This window comes from Rhynchophorus ferrugineus, unplaced genomic scaffold (assembly GCF_030347505.1).
Source record: "Rhynchophorus ferrugineus isolate W39M unplaced genomic scaffold, kcgeb_rfMv2 rfM8, whole genome shotgun sequence".
Taxonomy (NCBI): Eukaryota; Metazoa; Arthropoda; class Insecta; order Coleoptera; family Curculionidae; genus Rhynchophorus; species Rhynchophorus ferrugineus.
This window is the reverse complement of record NW_027472587.1, coordinates 6325925-6349452: the sequence shown is the minus strand read 5'-3', so window position 1 is coordinate 6349452 and position 23528 is coordinate 6325925. Positions and strand designations below refer to the sequence as shown.

Sequence of the window (23528 nt, the reverse complement as noted above, 5' to 3'; positions counted from 1 at the left end):
TTTGTTGTTATTGACTTGATCGACTGTACAGATCGATTCGAAAATAATGTACCGCCATTAGAAAAGAAAGACAGTATAGTTTCATATAGTTTATTCTTTTCTATGGTTTATTCTATGCTGGAGTATCGCCTAGTAATATGCACTTATACGAATAACGTTTGTTATTTTTGGGATACTTCAAGGAGGTATCCTAGACTAGAAATTTGGAAAAATAGTTTTATTTTTTATATTTTCTAAGCTTAAATATTCTATACGATACGACGCGGCATAAACTTTGAACCCTGTTTTTCGGTATTACTTTTTTTGAGAGAGTGCATATTCTGCAAGGTGCAAGTTCTACTCAATCGATTTACTTGAAATCTGATGCAAGCGTTCTCTATATATACTTCTATCGTATAAAATTCCTCTTAAGAGTATATTCTTGAAGCGTTAAACATTGGACATTGGCGATTTTTTTCAAATTTATAGAATAGAATACCCTTTTAATCTAAATTGTCTTATTCCAGATTAGCTGTTAACGGGGACATCAAAACATGTCGGAATTGCAGTAATTCTCAGTATTGAGTTCCGTGAAATATTATTTGAAAAATATTCCTTTCAAGCGCCCATGTCAATATCCTTTGTATTAGTTAAATTATTACCGTAATAATTTTAACAGCTGCTGTTTTTAGTTGTTACTGTCCATTTTGTGCTATTAATGGTTATTTGAATAAACAAAATCGTTGCCTGTATTTATTGCATAGTAAAGCTAGAACGGCGGCAATATTAGCAGGTCGATATTGGTCAGTTTTTTGTATTCTAAAGTGAGAGATACTAACAAGACAATGAATGCGACTACGGGTATTCAAAAACGTTGAGCACTTCACTTGTTGAAAAGCTTCTGAGGAACCAACATTATTCGAAGCCAATGAATTGCGAAACTTATAGAGAGATAGCGAAGAGATGTGAAGGATACAAATTAATGAATTAATTTTGATTTACCTGTTAAGTTACATGTTTAATTTCTAGTTTTAAGCTTATTTTTTAATATCAGGTCTCCTTCTAAAAACTTATATGAATATGATTATATTTAATATACCTTTCTAGCCTTTCTTATATAATTATGAAATAATTATATAAGTACTTGCTAGTATTTATACTATTTTTTTAGTCAAATGTAGAGCTAGGGAACTATCGACTGAAAACAGTCGAAATAGTCGGTAGTCAAATGCAAGGTGCGACTGTTTTTTTTCAATTCGTGATGTTAGACGAATATCTACGAATCCTTTCCTGTATAAATTGTGAGAGAGGAAAGGACGGAGATAATTATTTGGGTGGTTAATTATATGTGGTTATATTTTCGGACGGTAGTATAAGAGAGACGGAGATCGTGTATAAATTCCTTCACGAATTAACTTCAAAAAGGAGAAGGAAAAAATAATTACTAAATACTATTATAATAATTATACATAACATGTAATTTATAATTTAATTTTAAACGAAGTAGAATTACTTTTATATTTGAATGTTCTGTGGATCTGAAAAAAGAAACAGAATTTTTCTAAGGAATGGAATAATACTCGACAAATGCCGGCTTGGTGGCGCAGTGATAAAGGCGATGGGACGGTCCTCCTACTGTTGCGATAGCCGCGGGTTCGAGTCCTGCTGGGGCATGGTCGTAAATTTATGTTTGTAATTGTTTAATATTTGTGAATGTTCTAGGCAAGAGTGTAAAATCCGACAAGGAAAATGATCCCAGTCACGCCAGTAACCAGGCTAGGTAAGACCAGATGTCTTCTGGGATGATTTCTAAAGTTGGTCACTCGCCAGTCGATAGGCTTATTGCTGAGGACCGTGGTTCGGAACCCACGTTAAACTGTAGGTCCTAACTGTAGGTAAAATGTTTTATTGTATTTTAATGTGTTAATTGTTATTTTTAAATAATATACTATAATAAATATAGACAGTACAATAGAACTTAAACAAAGTCTAAAAACTAAAGATGTACTTAACCAATAACGATAAATACTATATAAAAATTAAACATATACCTAATCATAGAAAAACAACTAATCCATGACATAACTAAACATGATCTGAATGATCTGTATAAATGCTTTATTTATTATTGAATGGAAATATTTTTTAACAAAAATCGAGAGAGTAATCGAAGTATTACCTATGGTATTACTGCCCTAAAATTAGTCAAGTAACCATAAATTGGGTACATTTTTGTCAAGGTCGCTGCTAAGACAGCAGAGCCGGAACGTTAAAAAACAGTCGAATAAAGCAAGTAGAACCAAGAACAGTAACTAAATGTACGACTGAAACAGTCGATAGTAAATAGTACCAAAATCAGTTAGCCCGAAAATATCGACTGAAAACAGTCGACTGAAACAGTCACTGGTAAAAAGTAGTAAAATCACTCGAGCCAAAAGTAGCGACTGAAACAGTCTATAGTAAAAAGTAGTCAATTACTAAACAGTCGATAGTCGACTTCAGTCGATAGCTCCCAATACTAGTCAAATGTATCTTATTCTTTCATTACAATCAATATTCAGTACTTTAGTAGCATGAAGAACTGTATTCATCCTACTTGCTATTTCTCCATCGTTTGGATTTTCTTTAACTTTTTTATAGTGATTCTTTCATTGTGTACAAATAAATCTTCTAAAACTATTTTTAATAAAAGTAGATAATATCAGTTGAGTACAGTATTGTACAGTTGTTTGATTTTAAATTCCACATTGTAAGATTAGACTCCTACTGTTGTTGTTACTGTTACCGTTACAATATATTTTAATCAGTTTCGGGAAATCTGCAGATTAGATCTATTCAAAAGCTTAGGAAAGATGAATTTGATGTCGAAAACAAAGGGCGTACGAAAGCGTGTAAAGACGCAGAATTGAAAGTTAAGGCCGAACTAATTCATCGTGGGCGAAAATTGTAAATTGAAAGTGATAAGTTTGAGTCAAAACATTAAAAAATTAATGAAAAATACGGCTCTTAAAAGATGGGGAAATTTCGTAACTAGGACGGATAATAAAGCTTCAAAAATATTAAAAATTTATGAAATTATATTTGTACACTCTACGTTAAGCCAGTTCTCCGTGGCTATTGTTATTTTATGTGACATCAATTAATTATGTATATTACTATTTATAATTATTATGACCATGGCAGTTATGGACATATTCGTGTTCCTTGAACCAATATTATGTGCCTGCTTTGTATTGAGAATATATATGTATATAGTCCTTCCGGTAAAACAGCCAATGCACCTAATCAAAATTTATAATGCAATGTCGCCGCATCTAATTTAAGTTTTCGTTTATTTTGACTCTGACCTAATAAAATACTAATGTAATTATAATAATGAACCAAAACTAACGTTATAAAGTAAAATTTATTTTAACATTATAGTACATATATGCATACATTATTGAAGGACTTAAGTTGCAATAATTTAAATAGCCACAATAGTTTCTAAATTAGAGTTGTTTTATTATATTTACATTGAATTCCTTTCCACACCTCAAGAAGAGGTACAGTTCTAGGCACGTTTTTTATGCAGTGGTATCTCCTGAACGCCTAATCTATGTAATTAATAATAGTATATCCAAATCTTTCATTAGAGGGCATATTTACATTTTTACGTTTAGTTCTTGTTTATCTCATTCTTGTGTTTTCTTATTAAGTGATTTTAATATCTCTAGATTTCCTCTGACTATTTTCTGTTACTGCCGTATACATTTTCCTTTATAAAATTAGATATAATCACTATATTCTCCCTAATAGATTTACCATATCTGCAAAACACTTGGTGTTAATTCTATCCTCATATATTTTAACTTAATGCTCATGCATATTCTAAACTATTACAAAAATATCTATGCACATAAATATTTCGCGCTCTACAATGTGATTTTCTGCAGTTATCCTTTATTAGTTATATAGTCATCGTTAACTGTTTATGCTCTTATCACTCTGTGTTGATAATTATCAACATTAGATCATAAGTGCACAACAAAAAAGGAACACTGTCACCATCAGAACACTGTGTATCAGAACACAAAGTGAATATTTTATTGTGGATAATGTTTCTTTCTAGAGTGTATATTTGTAGGCTTGTTTCTAGAAAAAAGTAAATTAGATAAAATATAAATATTCAGTTTATTTGTAACGAGTGACAAAACACTAACTCAGCTCCAGGATTAAAGCAACGCCTGTTTCCACCATATACAATAATATATATCTGTAATGAGTTATTAAAAAAAACATTGTAAGTAACAAAACCTATGTTATTCTAATTTATTACATTTCCCCATCAACTTTTGTTATCATTGCATTCTTTATTAGCGTTTTGCCAAGAGTGGTATAGAAAAATAAGATTGGCATAAATCTTCCTTAATATAACTATATGCTTTTAAAACTGATATTATTTTAGAAAAAAATGTCCTAAAGTTCCATTGGACCTCTTCGTGTGTTATATTTACACCACTTAAGCGCCGCTTATTATTTACTTACACGGCATTACTTATTTTTTTACTAAATCCTATATTTCTTAATAGTATGTGAAGTAATGACTTACATACTTCAAGGAGTTGTATTTTGCTAAGTTTTCTATATTGCTAAAAAAGAATAAGGAAGGTATATTTGTTGGTTGAAATGTTACATAAATATGTTTTTGATACTCTTCACTGGATCCAAACAACGATAATTACGGTATAAAACAAAGCAGTTAAAAAAAAAGTAAACTCCGATATAGATAAAGTTATCGACAGCGTGTTAGTTATAGACACTAAACATTTATAACTACAACTTTATGCTGTTATATTTATAACTTAATATCTACCTGAAACATAACTTCTGAAGATTGAATTTCAAAAAGTGCACTTTTTGATATTTAATCTAAACATGTTAATTCAATCAAGTTCTTCATGTATTGATCGAAAAGTTTTAACGGTTTTAAATCTATTAACCGAACAAATTATAAGCTTTTTAGGTCAGATTTAATAAGAGTTATCATTAGTTACAACTGTTTTGCTTTCATGCATAATTAATTAATGGGATATTCTAGTCTAGATATTTGGAAAATCGATGTTTTTCGATCGATGCTATTCCAGATCAAATTTATGAAATATATATATATATATATATATATATATATATATATATATATATATATATATTTATATAAATATATACATATATATACATCGATCCAGTATTTTTGGTTCATTCATTACTGCCCTTGGCCTGCCCGCATTAAATTTGGAGTAAAACAATTCCTCTTCCCCTATACTTACTATGAAGATTTCCTGCTATCTTTGGAATATCTAAATTCATACAATTTTTATTACATTACACATTTTTAAACGCAAATTTTAAATTTGTAATATCTCCGAAAATATTTGTTTAATTTACATGCTGTAAGGAACCATATTGATCTATATTAATTGCACACTGTATTTAAGGTACTTAATTCGATAAGGATTAATGCCGTATTGCTTAAAATAGCTTCGTAAATAAGCCATTTTCTCACGTAAAAAGTAAACAATAAAAATGGTTAATGTGGGTTATCCCTAAAAGATAAACATATACCATCGCGGACTTTTTTGTAGACCTTTTTATGGTGTACAATACTGTAGTACATTAATTTGATCTAACTCGTAGGGTTAGGCAGCGTTTTTGCTAATTGCTAAATAAGCCTAAAAAAATAGGTTAATTTACGACATCACGTTAGAAACCTCTAAAATTAGCAATGTTGCCTTAGTATATTATGCATGTATTATACATATAAACCTTCCTTTTGAATCACTCTATCTATTGAAAAAAACCGCATCAAAATCCTTTGCGTAGTTTTAAAGATTTAAGCGCACATAGGGATATAGGGACAGAAAAGGCGACTTTGTTTTATACTATGTAGTGATATATATGTATTTCATAAATTTGATCTGGAATAGCGCTAACCTCAATGTGATCTTAATGAAAACAAAGCAAGTGACAGCTTTGTTTTATGCCGCTCTTTGTATTCACCGGCTCTCAATACTGGTATTAATATTAAGCGCAGCTGCAACACTCACATATTATCCACATATATCACAAATATCTCCAATAAAAGAGAATCAACCTAATATTTAAGAGTATAAATAATCGCCACTCTAATGCGGTTTTGCTGGTAATAGGGTTACTATTATATATTATCGTTCCTCTTTCGAAGTAATTGTATTGGATGCGCAATCACTTCCTGCCTCTGATCCAGTCGAAACAATTTGAAATGTGTCAAAACTGTTTATAACCTCAGATTATTATCGCTAATGCTTTGGATAGTTTTAGAGACATATGATGGATCAATTAGGTTCAAGATCGGACGCATTAAACGTAGAGAGCATATTCTTATAGGGTAAACTTTTGAACATCGATCGAAAAGCATCGATTTTCCAAATATCTAGACTAGAATATCCCATTAATTAATTATGCATGAAAGCAAAACAGTTGTGACTAATGATAACTCTTATTAAATCTGACCTAAAAATCTTATAATTTGTTCGGTTAATAGATTTAAAACGGTTAAAACGTTTCGATCAATACATGAAGAACTTGATTGAATTAACATGTTCAGATTGAATTTCAAAAAGTGCACTAAGTTATGTTTCAGGTAGATATTAAGTTATAAATATAACAGCATAAAGTTGTAGTTATAAATGTTTAGTGTCTATAACTAACACGCTGTCGATAACTTTATCTATATCGGAGTTTACTAACTTTTAACTGCTTTGTTTTACGCCGTAATTATCGTTGTTTGGATCCAGTGAAGAGAATCAAAAACATATTTATGTAACATTTCAACCAACAAATATACCTTCCTTATTCTTTTTTAGCCGAAAAAAAATTGGATATATATTTAATTGTAAAAAATATAAAAATAATCAAGGAGCTTCAATTTGTAGCTGTCGTTCTCGATTTATTGATCTTGACAATCCTTGGAACATTTTAAAAGATTATGCTATTAATAACACTATGCCATTTGTTTTTACACATACAGTGAAATTATATTATATTTATATTATATATGGTGCATTAGAGTGCATTATTTATATTTATTAGGCCAATTAGGAAAAATCCTTATTCATTAAATCTGCCAATATGACATCAAATTTAAAAATTAAAGTAGATTTAGTGAAGTAATTTTGATTTTGGTTCCTTTAAAACAATGCACTTGAACAATAAACAGGTGTTAAAATAATGCTTTAGGTAAAGAGATCTGACTCAAATTAAAATTATTTTGATGAACAAAGTTGAAAGTTGAAGCTGAATAAAGCTATGATCTGTAACTTTGACACTTTCCCAAAGTCATCTCGGTCTTCCAGTGATAAATATTAAAATATTAAAAATTAAGTTATCTAAGGAGACTCGCTATGTGTTTGCTTTTTTATTGTTTTCCTTGATAAAATCCACCCTAGAGGGGATCACCCCTCCCAGCGCTCCTTTCAGTTTATAAATAATAATTAAAAAATTGTTTCTGTAAACAAACATTAAGAGGTTTTAGAGCTTTTCTGTATATAACTCGATTCAAATGAAGAAAAACATTCAAAATATAATACATTAATTCATTAACAGGTTAAATATTATGATATGAAAAAGGTGACATAATATATAGTAAAATAATAAATAAATGCAGTTGTGTATAGGTAAAAGCAAATATAAAGTGAAGCAAGTATATGATTTATAAAATGTGAAGGGTTCTACTTTAAAACTATTTTTTAACTGCTTTGTTTTATGCCGTAATTATCGTTGTTTGGATCCAGTGAAGAGTATCAAAAACATATTTTTCTGTAACATTTCAACCAACAAATATACCTTCCTTATTCTTTTTTAGCTGAAAACAAAAAGACTGCATATATATTTAATTGTAAAAAATACAAAAATAATCAAGGAGCTTCAATTTGTAGCTGTCGTTCTCGATTTTTTGATCTTGACAATCCTTGGAACATTTTAAAAGGTTATGCTATTAATCACGCTATGCCATTTGTTTTTTGTTTTATTTGTGAATACAGTTATATGGTGCATTAGCGTAGTATTTTTTTATACAGTATTATTTATATTTATTAGGCCAATTATGAAAAATCCTTATTGAATAAGTCTGCCAATATGACATCAAATTTTAAAATTAGAGTAGTTTTAGTAAAGTAATTTTGATTTTGGTTCCTTTAAAACAATGCACTTTCTTACAAGTGGATGAAACCGTTGGCCAAATTAAACAAATTGCACTTTCAATAGCTTTGGCACTCATCGTGTAGTCCAGATCTGGGTACCGATGACTATTGGTTACTATGAACAGGTGTTAAAATAATGCTTTAGGTAAAGAGATCTGGCTCAAATTAAAATTATTTTGATGAACAAAGTTGAAAGTTGAAGCTGAATAAAGCTATGTTCTGTAACTTTGACACTTTCCCAAAATCATCTCGGTCTTTGCTTTTTTAGTGTTTTCTTTGATAAAATATACCCTCGAGGGTATCAACCCTCCTAGCGCTTTTTTAAGGTTATAAATAATAATTAAAACGTTGTTTCTGTAAACAAAAACTAAAAGGCTTTAGAGCTTTTCTGTATATAACTCGATCCAAATGAAGGCACACATTCAAAATATAATACATCAATTCATTAACAGGAATACTATATAAATATATACATTAATTCATTAATAAATAGTAAAATAATAAATAAATAAATTCAGTTGTGTATAGGCAATAGCAAATATAAAGTGAAGCAAGTACATGATTTATGAAATGTGAAGGGTTTTACTATAAAACTATTTTATTTTATTTTGCTTCTTGCTTTTCTAAAATTAAAGAGACCTCTATCTCTAGACACTCATTCGTCACAGCTTTTAGTCTAACAAAAACACACCATTTTGCAAGATAAGATGAATTTTTAATTTAATTTGGGCAAATTTTGTGATAAGAAAACACTTTCTAGTGAATGAAATAAACCATATATTCTCTAAATAGCTAATAAGTTGCTGCATTTAGTTCACATTCATACAATTGAGACACTAGTAGAGAACTAGTAGATTGAATGTGCTCAATCAGTCATCTATTAAGTTTTGTTTCCATATTGCGCTAAAGCTTGATATGCTCCCTCAGCTGCATTAGAATATTTATTTTATTATATATAAATGGAAAAATATTTTTTGTAATAATATAATATATTTGTGAATTTATTATAGCAACTTTCTAACCATTCCTGAATTGGTTTACCATTCGTCATTCCTTTTTAATCATGATCAAATTTTCTCTTTTCTCTGGAAAAATTAACATTTTTATACATTTGTGACTGTCATCTTTCAGGGTTGTTTTAAAAATACATTTTTGAGTTACTACAGATATTTTGGATTAATGAATGTAAAAGTAGAAATGGAGAGATCAAACTGATATAGGATTTTTATTGGTTGCTCATACATAACCTAAAATAGCTACAGTCTATCCAAAGTTGTTTTGTACACACGTCATTTAAATTAGTGACGCCAAAACGTCGCAACTTTGTTGTATCAGCTTTGAGTTTTAGTTCACTTTGGCTTTTACTCACAACATAATTATAATATAAATAAAATAATTAAACAAATATACTGTTATCAAATATAATTTATTTTAACGTTATAGTAAATCTAATGCATATATATGATCAAAGCACTTAAAACTGCAATTAAATACATAGTCATAATAGCTTGTAGGTTAGGGTGGTGTTTGATTATATTGTAGTTGTATCCTCGGGAGGCCTAATCCACCTAATTAACAATTGTATATCCAATTAATATATTTTACTTTCATTAAAGAGCATATTTACCTTTTACACTTAGTTTTTGTATTCTTCGATACAGTGTTTCCCTGTAAAGTACAATTTGTAAGACATCACTGTGTTTCTTCTTCGTTTCTTTCTGTTTAATACTGGATTTAATCATTGCATTCCCTTTAATGCATTTGCCAAATCTGCAAAACAGATTTTATTTTCTCTCCTGGCACATTTTAACCAAAAGCTCATGTACGTTCTGAACATTTACACACATATCTCTGCACGTAAATCTGTTACACACCACAATAATATTTCCTACAGTTATCATATATTAATTATATACTCACCTTTATCTGTTTTAGAAATCATATTGAGAAAGTTGCATTGAAGTGAATTAGTAGGCTGTCCAATCTATCTAACATTTGTTCACAATTTTATCATTTGTCAATTTCTTTTTTAATGTGTCTCATCGAGTTTATCCAAACCGCAGGTGTTATTAACCATTCCTGTTACCAGCACGAAGTACTATATATCTGAAAGGAATTATTAGTAAATGTTATGATTAATAAAATCTAATCAATTGTTATTCCACCATTTACATTTTTCCATCAACTTATGTTGGCATAACACTATTTTTATTATCATCTTGCCTACGTGTAATTGAGTTTTGAAATATCCATGTCTCATCTAAATACATAAATACATAAATTGAAATAATAAGTCTTCTTTCATTTTATTATATGCATTTAGAAATTTTATTCTTTTAAAAGAAATATCCGGAAGCTTTATTTGACTTCTACGATATTTTTCAGACTAACAGTTTCCTTTGAACATCAAAAGAATATACAACAATAAAAATACTTACCAGTCCAACGAATTTTACTGGCAAGAGGGGGCTTCCATTATCTCGATCATGTTCAAAGTAACTGATTAGAGATGCGATCTGTTCTTTCTGGCTTCGGAATTTCGAAGAGTAATAATAAGCAGCAATTTGAGGTTCATCAAAAGAAGCAAAGCAACTAAATAACGTTTGCGGGTTTGTAACTTCTCATCACTATTATTTTGAAGAATTTTGCATAGGTTTGACAACTTGTCGACTTTGACAGGCTAGTTTCTTTACTTTTTACCTTTTTTCTATTTAACCAGATTAAAATAGGAAGGAAAATGTTTTCTGATCCTAAAACTAATTTACATATTGCGGCAGGCCATACATTAAACATCTTGATGATGTATGTACAAAAAACTTCTGATAAACTACATATAATCGGTTGTTATTGGGTTTCTAACCTTTAATTTGTACGTTTCTGCTCTCCAGTGTTCGGTAAAACTGAAAATTAAAATATATAATTAATTTACGTTTATATAATGTATCAGTTGTGTGTTTGGTATATTTTTGTTGTTTCACAGAAAATCAAATAATTTGATTTTAATTTTTCAAACTGAATTAGTCATTGAAAACTTTTCATTTTATCCCTTGTTATATTTATAAATAATATATTTAACTAACAACTGGTTAAACTGCAAAACACGCACAACGTTAGAAATATCACCGTTCAGCTCACCGTTTTGTCATTATTTAAATAACGCGCCCACACAGGGACTGGTAATTTTTTTTTTGCTAAAAAGATACTGTACTTTAGTTAATTACACATGATTAAAGTTTAACTATTTTTAATTCTAAACTATTGAATAGGAATAATCATATGGGTTGGTATGTTTAACAAAGGAAATTTTATTGTGTGTTTTATTAATATGTTTCTTTATTAGTAACTATTTTCATGTATAAGTTAGTGATATATTTGTGTGGTTTATTTATATAGATTCAGTTATTTTCGTGTAAAAATCTCAGAAGTTTTACAGAGACAGCAGCGTGGTTTTAAAACAAAAGTGGCAAAATATCAGCAAAAAAAAACGGGCGAAAAAATTAATCACTGTTTGGAATTTATATGAACAAATTCGGTTTGAGAAACATTACAAGGACGTAATTACTGTTCCCCAATATATTATTTATAATGTTTTTTTAGAATTCTTGAAGCAAGCATTGATGTAACATGTATGTAAATTTAATTTGACTACTTATTTTCTCCATATTCTTACCTTTATTGTACAAATCTGGTTATATATTGATGACTTAAACTATTGTCAATGTTCTATGTATATTCTTTACAATCTTTCGGATAGCGTTCCAATATCGTATTGATCAAATCCAAATTTGCACTTATTAACTATTTGTTCAATACTTTATAGGTATATATTGTCTGAAATTGAATATAATGAATAGTATAATTCACTGAAAAAAAGTGTCTATATATCTTAATGTTAGTTAAATTCAAGGTTAAATTTATGAAATGTATAAAAACGGTGATTAGTCTTTTAATATAAACATAATTTAATAGATAGAGAGATAGATTTAATAGATTTCAGAGATAGTTGGTAGTATGGCAAGTATCTATAGACAATTTAGGGATATTAGGATTATGGGTCATCACTTTAAACACTGTTAGGAAACATACGATTTAAATAGTGTAAAGATAACTTACGAAGGCGTTCAATGCAACTTCCAACCTTGCTTTTAAAGGAATAGAATTTTTAAAACCTTATAATAAAATTATGGGAGTCTTGTTATTTCAATTTGTGTTTTTCATTTTCAAAATGAAACATTAGGCCACCCTTGGCTAGACGCTAATAAGTTTAAAGCTGACGAAAGTTGATGGAAAAAGGTAAAAGTTATAATAATATCTGATTATGAATTGTTATGGTTTACGGCAAAAAATAACCACAATGAGTATGGTCCAGATAATTATACAAGTAAGAACTGTTTGGATTGGTGGAAAAGATTGTTTACAATAACTCTCTTCGGTTTGGACGAACATCATAAGACCCACAGACGAATTAATTGGCAAATGGTAGAATTGTGAACTAAAGTTAGATTAGAAATTAACAGCTGATTTATTTACTTGAATTTTTGTTTCATTATTTTATTTATATATTTGAATATAGTTATATACCTAACAGGTCAATTGAAAAGTCCCCGGCCTACCATAGTAAAACACATTTTTCTTGCAAAATTAGTGTTTTTATTCAAAATAATTCCCTTCAAGTATGATACACTGATTATAGCGACTCTCCAACTTTTCGATACCATTTTTGTAGTACGATTTGTCATTTGCTTTAAAATGGGCCCCAGTTTCGGCGATCACCTCGTGATTCGACTAAAAATTCTTCCCAGCCAGCATTCTTTTGAGATCTGAGAACAGGACACTGGAGGTCAGATCTGAAGAATACGGTGGATGAAAAAACAATTCTAAGCCCAATTTATGGATTTTTGCCATTGTTTTCACTGACTTGTGACACGGTGGATTGACTTGTTGAATCAGCATTTTTTTCGATCAGGCCGTTTTTCGGCAATCTCGTCCTTCAAACGGTCCAAAACGCTATGTAATGGTCACTCTCGATGGTTCTTCCTTTTTTAAGGTAATCCATGAAAATTATTCCATGTGCATCCCAAAATACAGACGTCATAATCTTGCCAGCCGATTGTTGCGTCCCACGCTTTGGAGCGGGTTCTTCCTGTGCAGTCCACTCGGATGACTGTCGATTGGACTTCGGAGTGAAATGATGGAGCCATGTTTCACTCATTGTCACATATCGATGCAAAATGCATCTTCAAACACTGCTCCGAATCATCAACTCGTCGTTGTTTTTGGTCAAAAGTGAATGTGGTCAAAAATATTCGTAAATGATATGATGTACACGTTCAGTTGATATTTTTAGAGTATCTGCTATTTCATTAAATTTCAATTTACGGTCATTCAAAATCATTCTGTGGATTTTTTAAATGTTTTCGTCGGTAACAACGTCTTTTGGGCGTCAACTGTGTTCACCGTCTTCGATTGTCATATCACACGTTTACATTTAGCATACCAATCCTTGATGGTTCATTTTCCTGAGACAGTGTCCGGCAAATCGGCATCAAGTGAAGTTTTTGCTTCAACTGTATTTTTTCCTTTGAAAAAGCAATATTTTGTCAACACGCAAAATTCCTTTTTATCATTTTTTTTCAGAATAACAAAAGTTGCTTCATTCAAAATGCTATAATTGACAAACTAACGATCCGACAGCTGTCAAATTTTTACACGCATCTTTTGAGGGTTAGGGTTAACTAAAAAAACGTATGGATTTAATTCTAGTAGCGCCATCTATGTGTTAGGCAGGGACTATTCTATTGACCTGTTAATTTGTTGCTAAAATAACCTAAATATCAAAGTTAAATGCGGCAACATTGCGACATTTTGACGTCATTAAGTGAAGTGACATGAGTTAATTTCTACTTTGGATAGACTATACATTTATATACCATTCAGTGGTCGAAAAATCAATAGTCAATTTCAATTCTCAGTTCAATAACCTTTAGCCTATGATCATGTTCTTTATTTTTTATGTCAAATTATCTGTCCATATAATTTAGAGATTACTCATTACTTAAACTAGCCTGAAAATTCTGAGATTCTTTTTAATTTGACTAAAGTCACTTCAGTGTGTTAGGGCGTTCAGTGCGTTCAATTAGTGTATTTAGAATGTGAGGTAATATTTTCTTTATTTGGTAGATGTGATTAAACGTGTCAGAAAAGGCCAATTTTCTTCAGAAAGTTGAAAATACCTTGTGTGGTCAAACATGTTGTTCAGTTCAGTTAGCTAGTCAAGTGGCTGCAGTTGCAAATGTAGTCGGCGGTGAGCTGGACACGGCAGTAAAGGTAGAAATGTCTAAGATTCTCCATCAATCAAGGGGGGGGGGGGAGAATTTACTCAATGAGTAAAACGATGGTAGCCAAAATATTGACACATTTTTGTATATGTCGATAGCTTTGAGGGGAAGAAGTGAAGTAAGAAGTCAGGCTATAGGGGCCATAACTTATAATTTTCGTCAAGAAAATCCTCTGTAACCGGTATATTTTTAGGTGTGGTATTTATGAATGTGAATAGATCTTTACTGTATATTATTATGGAGTTTGTCGTGAGCAGGCAGAATAATTTCCTTTGTAAAATTTGAATCTTTAATCGAAAACAAACCTATAATGCAGATATAAATCGATTTATGCTTGTTTGTGATATATCTGAGGTGTATAGGAAAATAGCGGTATTAAACAAACAAAACATATTAATTAAATACAATTGTAACATAGTGTCATCGTTAGAAAATTAAAATAAAAAAATTAAGTTCACCGATACGACATAGACAATAGAAAAAGTGAATGCCTATAAATTAATGGCTTTTACTGCTTTGTTATGGGTAATTATTGATTAATTAGTCTTGATTTTTTTAGAAAATAACTTGATAACCAATTATCTTATATAGTTTATTAAAATGTTCAAGTAAGTGTTTAACGTCATGACTAGATTGGTTCATAAAAAGCCTTTTTAACATAAAATTTTTATCCAAAGTAATAAGGTAGGTTGCTTTACGAATAGTATATAATATGTTATTCAATATTCTTTCGGAGAACTATTTATTCGTGAACATAGACTAGGAATTCAACGTAGTTGTAATATTTCATCTTTTATCTGTTATTCGTTTGAAATTTTCAATTCGTTCTTTACTCACAAACCATTTGAGGTGGATGTGCTAGTGAATTTCTAACAAAGGAAAAAAATCTGAGCATCGTATCTAACAGATTTAGAGGGTAAATATGGTACATAAATGAACATGTACCTTCAAGAACAATGGTTTATAAGTGGGCTAGTTCATTTTGAAGTTGTTATAATAGACGTTTCAAGAAATTGCCGCAAAATATAGGATATGATAGGTATCCTATGGTACGTTCAAAAAAACATTGAACCCACGTCGTCTGATTTGACGACGTCAAAACGTCGTAACGTTGCCGTATGAACTCTGAGTTTTAGTTCAGTTTGGCTTTAACATTCAACAAAATTTTAATATAAATAAAATAATTAAACAGCAACATTTCTATTAAATATAATTTATTTTAATATTATAGAATATCTAATACATATTTTATAGAAGGACTTAAACTACAGATAATTTAACAGCCAAAATAGTTTGTAGGTTGGAGTTGTTTTACTATATATTTACACTAAACTCTTTTCCATAACACCTATGACTTAGAGTTCTGGGCCCGTTTTTTATGTAGTTGGATCCCTCGGAGGCCTAATTCACCTAATTAACAATTGTATATACAAGTAATATATTTTACTTTATATTTTACTAAAGAGCATATTTACGTTTTACGCTTAGTTCTGATTTCCTTCGGTACAGTGTTTCCTTGTAAAATCATTTAAATATTACTGTATTTCTCCTTAGTTTTTTTACTACTACATGTAGACATATTTCTTGATGAAATTAGATTTAGTCAGGGCATTGTCTCTAATACATATTCCATATCTGTAAAGCAGTTAGTATTTTTTCTCTGCTTACACATTTTAACCAAATGCTCATGTATATTCTGAACAATTACACACATATCTATGCACATAAATCTTTCACACTCTGTAATAATATTTTGTACAGTTATCGTATATTATTTATATAGTCACCTTTAGTTGTACTCTATCACCATATCACCCTGTCTTACGAAATCGTCGGCATTGAATCATAATTCCATATTCAAAAAAACTCATACAAGTGAATAAATAAGCTATTATTTTTCGATGTATCAAAAATTTGTTTACGATTCCATCATTTGTAAGTTTATTCTTCATCCAAATTGAAGGTGTTATTAACCATTTCTATTTCCAGTATGAAGAACCATATATCTGAAATGAATTGAATATTAATAAATATTATGACTAATGAATTCTAATCAATTTTTATTACAACGTTTACCTTCTTGCCATGAATGACCATTGGGTATATTTGTCTCATTCTGAAATATCCATGTCTCACATAATTACACACATAGAAATAAGTCTTCCTTGATTTTATTATATGCATTTAAAAATTGTATTCTTTTAATAGCAATGTCTGGAAGTTCTATTAAATCTCTTCGTGGGACACATCCATCTAAATCCTATATTACCCAAGAGTTTATGAAAGGATGTTCTACATCCATCAAAGAGCTGCATCTCTAAGCTTTCTATATATACTTTTCAGACTAATAGTTTCTTCTGAAATACTTATATTAAATTATGTTTCTATTGGAAAAACTACTCACTATTTTTATAGATCTCTGATACTTGATTTCTGATAAGCCAACATCAAGCTGATCTTGATTCATCAACCGCTTCATTTGAGGACAATTTATATATTATACTTTTAATTTTGTTAGATATATCAGTGAACGTGTCCATACTAATATTCAGTGCAGTTACAACACGCAAAAATATATATATTTAGTGTCAGCCTTCTGTATACATTCATATATCCTATGAAAGTAAAAATAACAATAAATACTTCGATTTCCACTATTTTTTAAAATGTTAAAAAATTGTAAGGAATTTGATTTTCGAACAGTCATAAATAGATGAAGAACCAAATTTCCATCATCCGCATAACTAAAACAGCTCTATCTCCGAAAATAATTTAAATTTAGAAAATTCTCTTAATTTTACATCCTGAAAAGGCTAAACTGTGGTAATATAAAAAAAATCGTTTTTTTTTTCTAATTTATAGATTAGAATATCCTCATAAGTTTAATACTTTTTCTGATAAAATTTAATTCGTAATTTGAAACCAAATATAAATTAAATATTGACTTCGTGAAACCATTTATTATTTGTTTTTTACTATATTATACTTTTTGGTGTAAAAAGATGTGGATTTTCTTATTAATAATAGACAAAAATTTAACTTATTAACATACGATTTTGAATATAGTTTTATAAAATAACATATAATATATAACATATAATAAATTAAAAAAGATTAAATAGCGGGATAAGAGATACTCTTTACACAAGATTAAAGTACGGTTCTTTTTCCATTGTTGGTGTTGAATTGATGAGTTATGATGGTGGCAAACGTCTACCTACGACGATTATTTTGTTCTGGTGGATGCGCGCAACTTTTTGAGGTTGCGCCAAATTGTATCCAGTGAACACACGTGAAAAACAGGCTCGGTTATCATTTTCCGTTCGTTCGTGTTCCAGAGTCGTTTGGGACACAGCAAGCGCGAGCGTCGCCACAAATCTCCTGGACGCCAGGAATCCTCCGACTATGCCGCGGACCTAAGCAGCGAGCACAGCACTCCTAGCACGGCCAGTCCAAGACATCGGATCCAAAATCGTACAGGTAGGTTAATATTGACGCATTTAGCGATGTCACTTTTTTATCTGACCTGAAAAAAAATCAATAAATTACCTACGTTCATTTCTAAGCAAACCTAAACTAATTATCGTATTAAAATTTTAACAACAGCTATAAATTACCAACAAGTCATCCTCGATTGAGATAAATTAATTGTTTTTATTTTAAATAATTCATTGTACATCAGCAAATCAAGGAATAATAAGAAATTTTCAATAAGAGTTTGGAAATATTGTAAAAGGTTAACCTTATCACCAAGCTAACTAAAATTGTCAATATTTTTTCCCATAATAAGACTCTTTGTTTCAAATAGACAGATTTAAATTAATCTGTCACAAGATTATCTAAAACTACTCTATGTGTGTTTGAGCGAGTGTAACATTATTTGTTATTCTTTGGTATTTTATCCAATGTATTTCAAAACTAATTTAAATATACAATTTTACATGCATAAATTAATTAGTCTGTTGATAAACAGGTAGGTTATTACTGCGATATTGTTTTGTTAATATATTACAATTGAACAATATAATATATTTGCTATATTATAAAATAAAAGTTGAATTTTACAGTTAAAAATTAGGTGAAAATGTAAACTAATAAATGCTTTAGTATAATATTATTATTAAAATCAAATTATTATTAATTTTATTTTTAATTTTGTATACAATTAAGGGATAATTATAAATAAATGTTTTGATATATAATAGTGGTACAATTAATATTAATCAACTAACAACGTCTTGTGTCATAACATTTTTTCTTTTTCAAGTATTTGAATGCAAGTTTCGCCGTGTTATTCTCAGTTGAACTTGAAAAAAAAAACGAAGAAGATGTTATAAATTTGAAATAATTACAAAAAGGTCAACCTTAAAACCGGATAGAAATTAAAATTGTTAGAAATTAAAATTAAATACTTTTTCCCAATAATAAGGCCTCTCTATGAGATAAATAGATTATTTTAATTTATCTAAAAACTATTCTATGTATATCTGACTGAGTGTAATATCATCTTTTATTCTTTGATATTTTATCCAATGTATCTCTAATGTAAAACTAATTTAAATATTTAATTTTATATACATCAATTAATTAGTCTGTTGGTAAACAGGTAGGTTATTTTTCCGATACGGTTTTGTCAACAAATCGTAAATCAATAATGTAATATATTTGTTAAATATAATTGTTAAAATTAATATATATATATATATATATATATATATATATATATATATATATATATGTATATTGAAAAATTGGTGAAATTACTTTACCATAATATTATACCAAATTAGTATTAATTTTGTAGACCTTAATTTTCTAATAATATATAACTAATTGTTTAGAAAGATGATTCCTGATCTGATATTAATTAACATTGATTTTGTTACATTGTTTGTTCATCTCTTTATCATCTGCATTGGATGTGATATTTGAAGAGTTAAATAGTGGTTTAATTAAAATTAAGTTATTAATATCGCCTTATATCATAATTTTTCTTTAAGTATTTGAATGTAAGTTTCTCTGTTTTATTCTCAGTCGAACTTAAAGTATCGAATTACCGAAAAAGATATAGTTGCTATTTTTTAGCACTTTTGGTAGATAAAGTAACAATAAATTTCAAAATAATTTATTTTTCGGATTAGTTAATAATTGGCAAATATTTTTTTTTATATCGTATTGTGTAAATTAACTTTGGGAGATATTTTTGTGAAATAAAGGCTTTATTGCGAGAACAGGTACATATTCTTTTTTAAATATATTAATGTGATTAGTACTTTTCCTAGTCGTTTGAATGATGCGTCAAAAATTGTAAGAAAGTATTTTAATGCTGTTTAATTTCGAGATAATTTTTTTGATTCATACTGGTGTCGATTATAATTTATGAAGTAACTTTCAGTCATATTTTAGTATCCATCCAATTGCTGTCAAGAATCTGCCTTGTAATAATATCTGCACCAGCTTCACTAGGCTTGAAGGTATCTTTAAGATCTTAAGACCTTGTGAATCAAGTTTTTGAGATGAAGTTAATCATGATAATTTTGAATTTATACCCATGAAGTTTCTTGTGTTTATTATTACGGTGATTACGATGACAGATTTTAGTTATACATTCTTTATTCATCTAGTTGTTAAATATTAGAGCCGAATGAATTTTTTTCAAATATAAATAGTGAGAAGAACTATATTGTATTCGCTTCAGTAAAGGTGGCCAGTTTGCGATATAGCATAAATTGCGGCACATATATAGATTATAATATATGAAAGGGCTTACAAGACGAAATCTATTAATTTACTTTAAAAAGCTATAACTAAAATATTTACTGGAAAGAAGAGGCGATACAAAACGACACTGAAGATAGACACAGGGAAGAACACTGTTCTAATCAGATAACCCCTCAGATCATATTGCAATCTGTAGCCAATGCAGTACTAGTCGTATAATATAATATATATTCAAAATCCTGCAATATTTATTCACAGTTTTAATTATATAAATTGTGTTATTCAGCGATCAGGAACATTAACTTATTTTATATTAATGTAGATTCTGTGGATAGTCATAGATGTGAAAGTAAAACAGAGCACATGCTAAAACAACAGAAGGATAGATTGAGTCGATAAAATGATATAGAACACATAAAATGTTTAGAGCATATATAATGGTCAAACAAGAAGACTACATAGATAATATTATATGTTATTTAATATGTAGGGTTTATATTTTTCCAGATAGCTAAAATATTATCTATATGAGCAGGTTTACTATTTTCACTATTAAATATTTACTATTTCTTTTAATGCCTGTGGTTTTATAGTTGACTCTGACGGGACTAAAGATACCACTAAAAGAACAACGACGGCTAATACTGCTCATGCGCAGTGCTTTCTATTTGTAATCATTCGAATATTTTGGCAGTTTCTCTTAAAAGTGAGTAAAGACAGATAGTGAGAAGAGCAATGAAGTAATATATGCTCTTTTAATGAAACATATTAATTTTACTGTTTGGTTTTGGAAAGTATTGCTATGTATCACTTCTATGTCCTTAACGATGCCGAATTGAGATGGTTGATTGACTGATTTCAAGATTTCACATATATAATATATTTTGTTACCAATATCATTGTTACCATTCTCCTTGTTTAGTTCCGTGTGCATCTGTGCATTTCTATTTTAAATTTTTTCGAATTTTTTCATGTCTTGTGGTGTAATCATTGCCTTCTCTTATGCAGTTCTTACCAACAGCAATATGAAATCGAAAATTTTCCTCGTTGCGATTGTGATAAAGACTTAACCTAGCTGTAACATCTCGTAAAGATCTGTAAAATCGGTGAGGCTATTTTAAAATAGTTTGGAGTCAATTTTAAGGGTCCACAGTGGTTGCAATGTGGTATAATTTCTCTTGACATTTGGTACGAATCTGCGAAGCGACAATGACCAATCGTATGTTTATTGAGAACTACTTGCTTATATTGGGGCTTACAGTTATCGTTTTTACGGTTATTCTTGTAAGTTATAAAGTATCCTAATATCCTATCCTAGTTATAAAGAAATTTCAATTGTCAGTGAAATTTTTAAATGTTCACAGTTTGTTGTTATTCTCGATCAAATCGTACTCAATTTGGATCAGGTTTTTATTTTTTAATAGGGAATGTGACTGACTGAGACTCTAGATAATTGAAGTCCTCTTGTTGAGCCACTGAGCCTGATGAATGATATTATTTAAGTCTCAATAGATCAATAATTCATAAAACTCCTAAACACAGTCGGAAGTACCTTTCAAATAGGAGTTTATATGTTCTAGAAATTGAGGGCTCAAAAACATTAACATTATATTATAAAAATCATTTGTGTTAGAAAATACTGAATGTGTTGGAATTTTAAATAAGCCAAAAATAAGCCGTGTGCTATATTTCCATTTAAATAAAAACCTTTCTGTTTCAGGCTTTAAAACGCCTTTTTAACTTTACTATCGACATTTCCGATGACGAAGATTTTTTATAAGCATTGATTGAGGTCGTCCTTTTTTGTTACAACGAACTTTTACAAGAATTAGGGGTAGGAAATAAGATTTAATCGATTCCTAAACTGCCAACCGGCAGAAAGAATGGTACAATGCAATTTTAATGAGATCCCTCGGAAGATTGATCACTTCAGGAATGATATTGGAAATAAAATTAGATACCGAATCATAAAACATCGATAGTTATCGCCAAACAACGTCTATTTTATTGTTGATCTACAATAATGAGGTACCGAAAACTATAAACATTTATTTTCGACTAAATAAGTTAATAATATTTATGAGTAGCATTTGCGTATGATGTTTCAAAGGTCATCGGTGAAACATTAATTATTTTGTGAAGTGTTTAAATTACAGTCTCTACATGCGAACTGATGTAAATTTATGAACTTATAGAATATTGTTTTTAATAATAAATAGCATTAGTGGACACTGGGTACGTATGTATGTGTTCGTGTTTGATGGAAGGAAATTAATTGGGATTTTAAAGTATTTTATTTTAAAAAAGATGACGATGTCGGCGGGAGAATTATATTTTATCAGAGGACTATAAATACATTACGTTCTATTTATGGAGTAGGGTCAAATGAGGAACAGTGTATCAGGGGGCATAATATATATCTTTATGTGTGTGTGTTTGGCCAATCTCTCAATGTGTCGGCAGCTTTAGCAGCCGTTCGACATTGTATGTAAAATTTTATGAAGTAAAAAAGAGGAATTTGATTAGTGAAGTATTCAGTTGGAAAACTGATATGTCCCTTTGATGGGAATATTTTTGCCACGTTTTTTTGTTAAGCAAGATTAACCTTAGAAGCCGAAATACACTTAAAACATCAGCTGAAATGCCTCGGGCCTAACATATAAATGACGCTTGGAGCTTTAATGCATTTCAGCTAGTACTAACCTTCAAAAGAAAGTTGTTAAAATTTTATGATATTTACTTATAAGTTTGGGAGATAGTGTGCTAAGAGTGACATTACTTCTGTGCTTCTTGATGAGCAAAATACCGCTCGAGTAAAGCAATGGCTTGAGAAGTATAATAAGGACTCCGCATGGTCATAACAGGTCAATTGAAAAGTCCCCGGCCTACCATATTAAAACACTTTTTTTGGCAAAATTAGTTTTTTTATTCAACATAATACCCTTCAAGGGTGATATACTGATTATAGTGACCCTCCAAATTTTCGATACCATTTTTGTAGTACGATTTGTCCTTTGCTTCAAAATAGGCCTAATTTTCGCCGATCACCTCTTCATTCGACGAAAATTTCTTCCTAGTGAGCATTCTTTTGAGATCTGAGAACAGGAAATAGTCAAATTAATTGATTTTTGCCATCGTTTTCACTGACTTGTGACACGGTACATGGTCTTGGTGAAGCAGCACTTTCTTTTTCTTCAAATGCTGACGTTTTTTGGCGATTTCGTCCTTCAAACAGTCCAATAAAGCTATGTAATAGTCGCTGTTGATGGTC

At 29.7% G+C, this 23528-nt stretch overlaps 1 protein-coding gene across 8 annotated transcripts in view; it reads left to right on the top strand.

The window, feature by feature from the left end:
- Positions 1-23528, top strand: part of Mctp (Multiple C2 domain and transmembrane region protein) — a 134633-nt gene that overhangs the window by 13978 nt on the left and 97127 nt on the right. For all 8 annotated transcript variants that reach the window (XM_076411698.1, XM_076411697.1, XM_076411695.1 and 5 more), the window contains exon 3: positions 17875-18016. In XM_076411698.1, coding sequence (XP_076267813.1) covers positions 17875-18016 — 142 coding nt within the window. The remainder of the gene's footprint in view (positions 1-17874; positions 18017-23528) is intronic.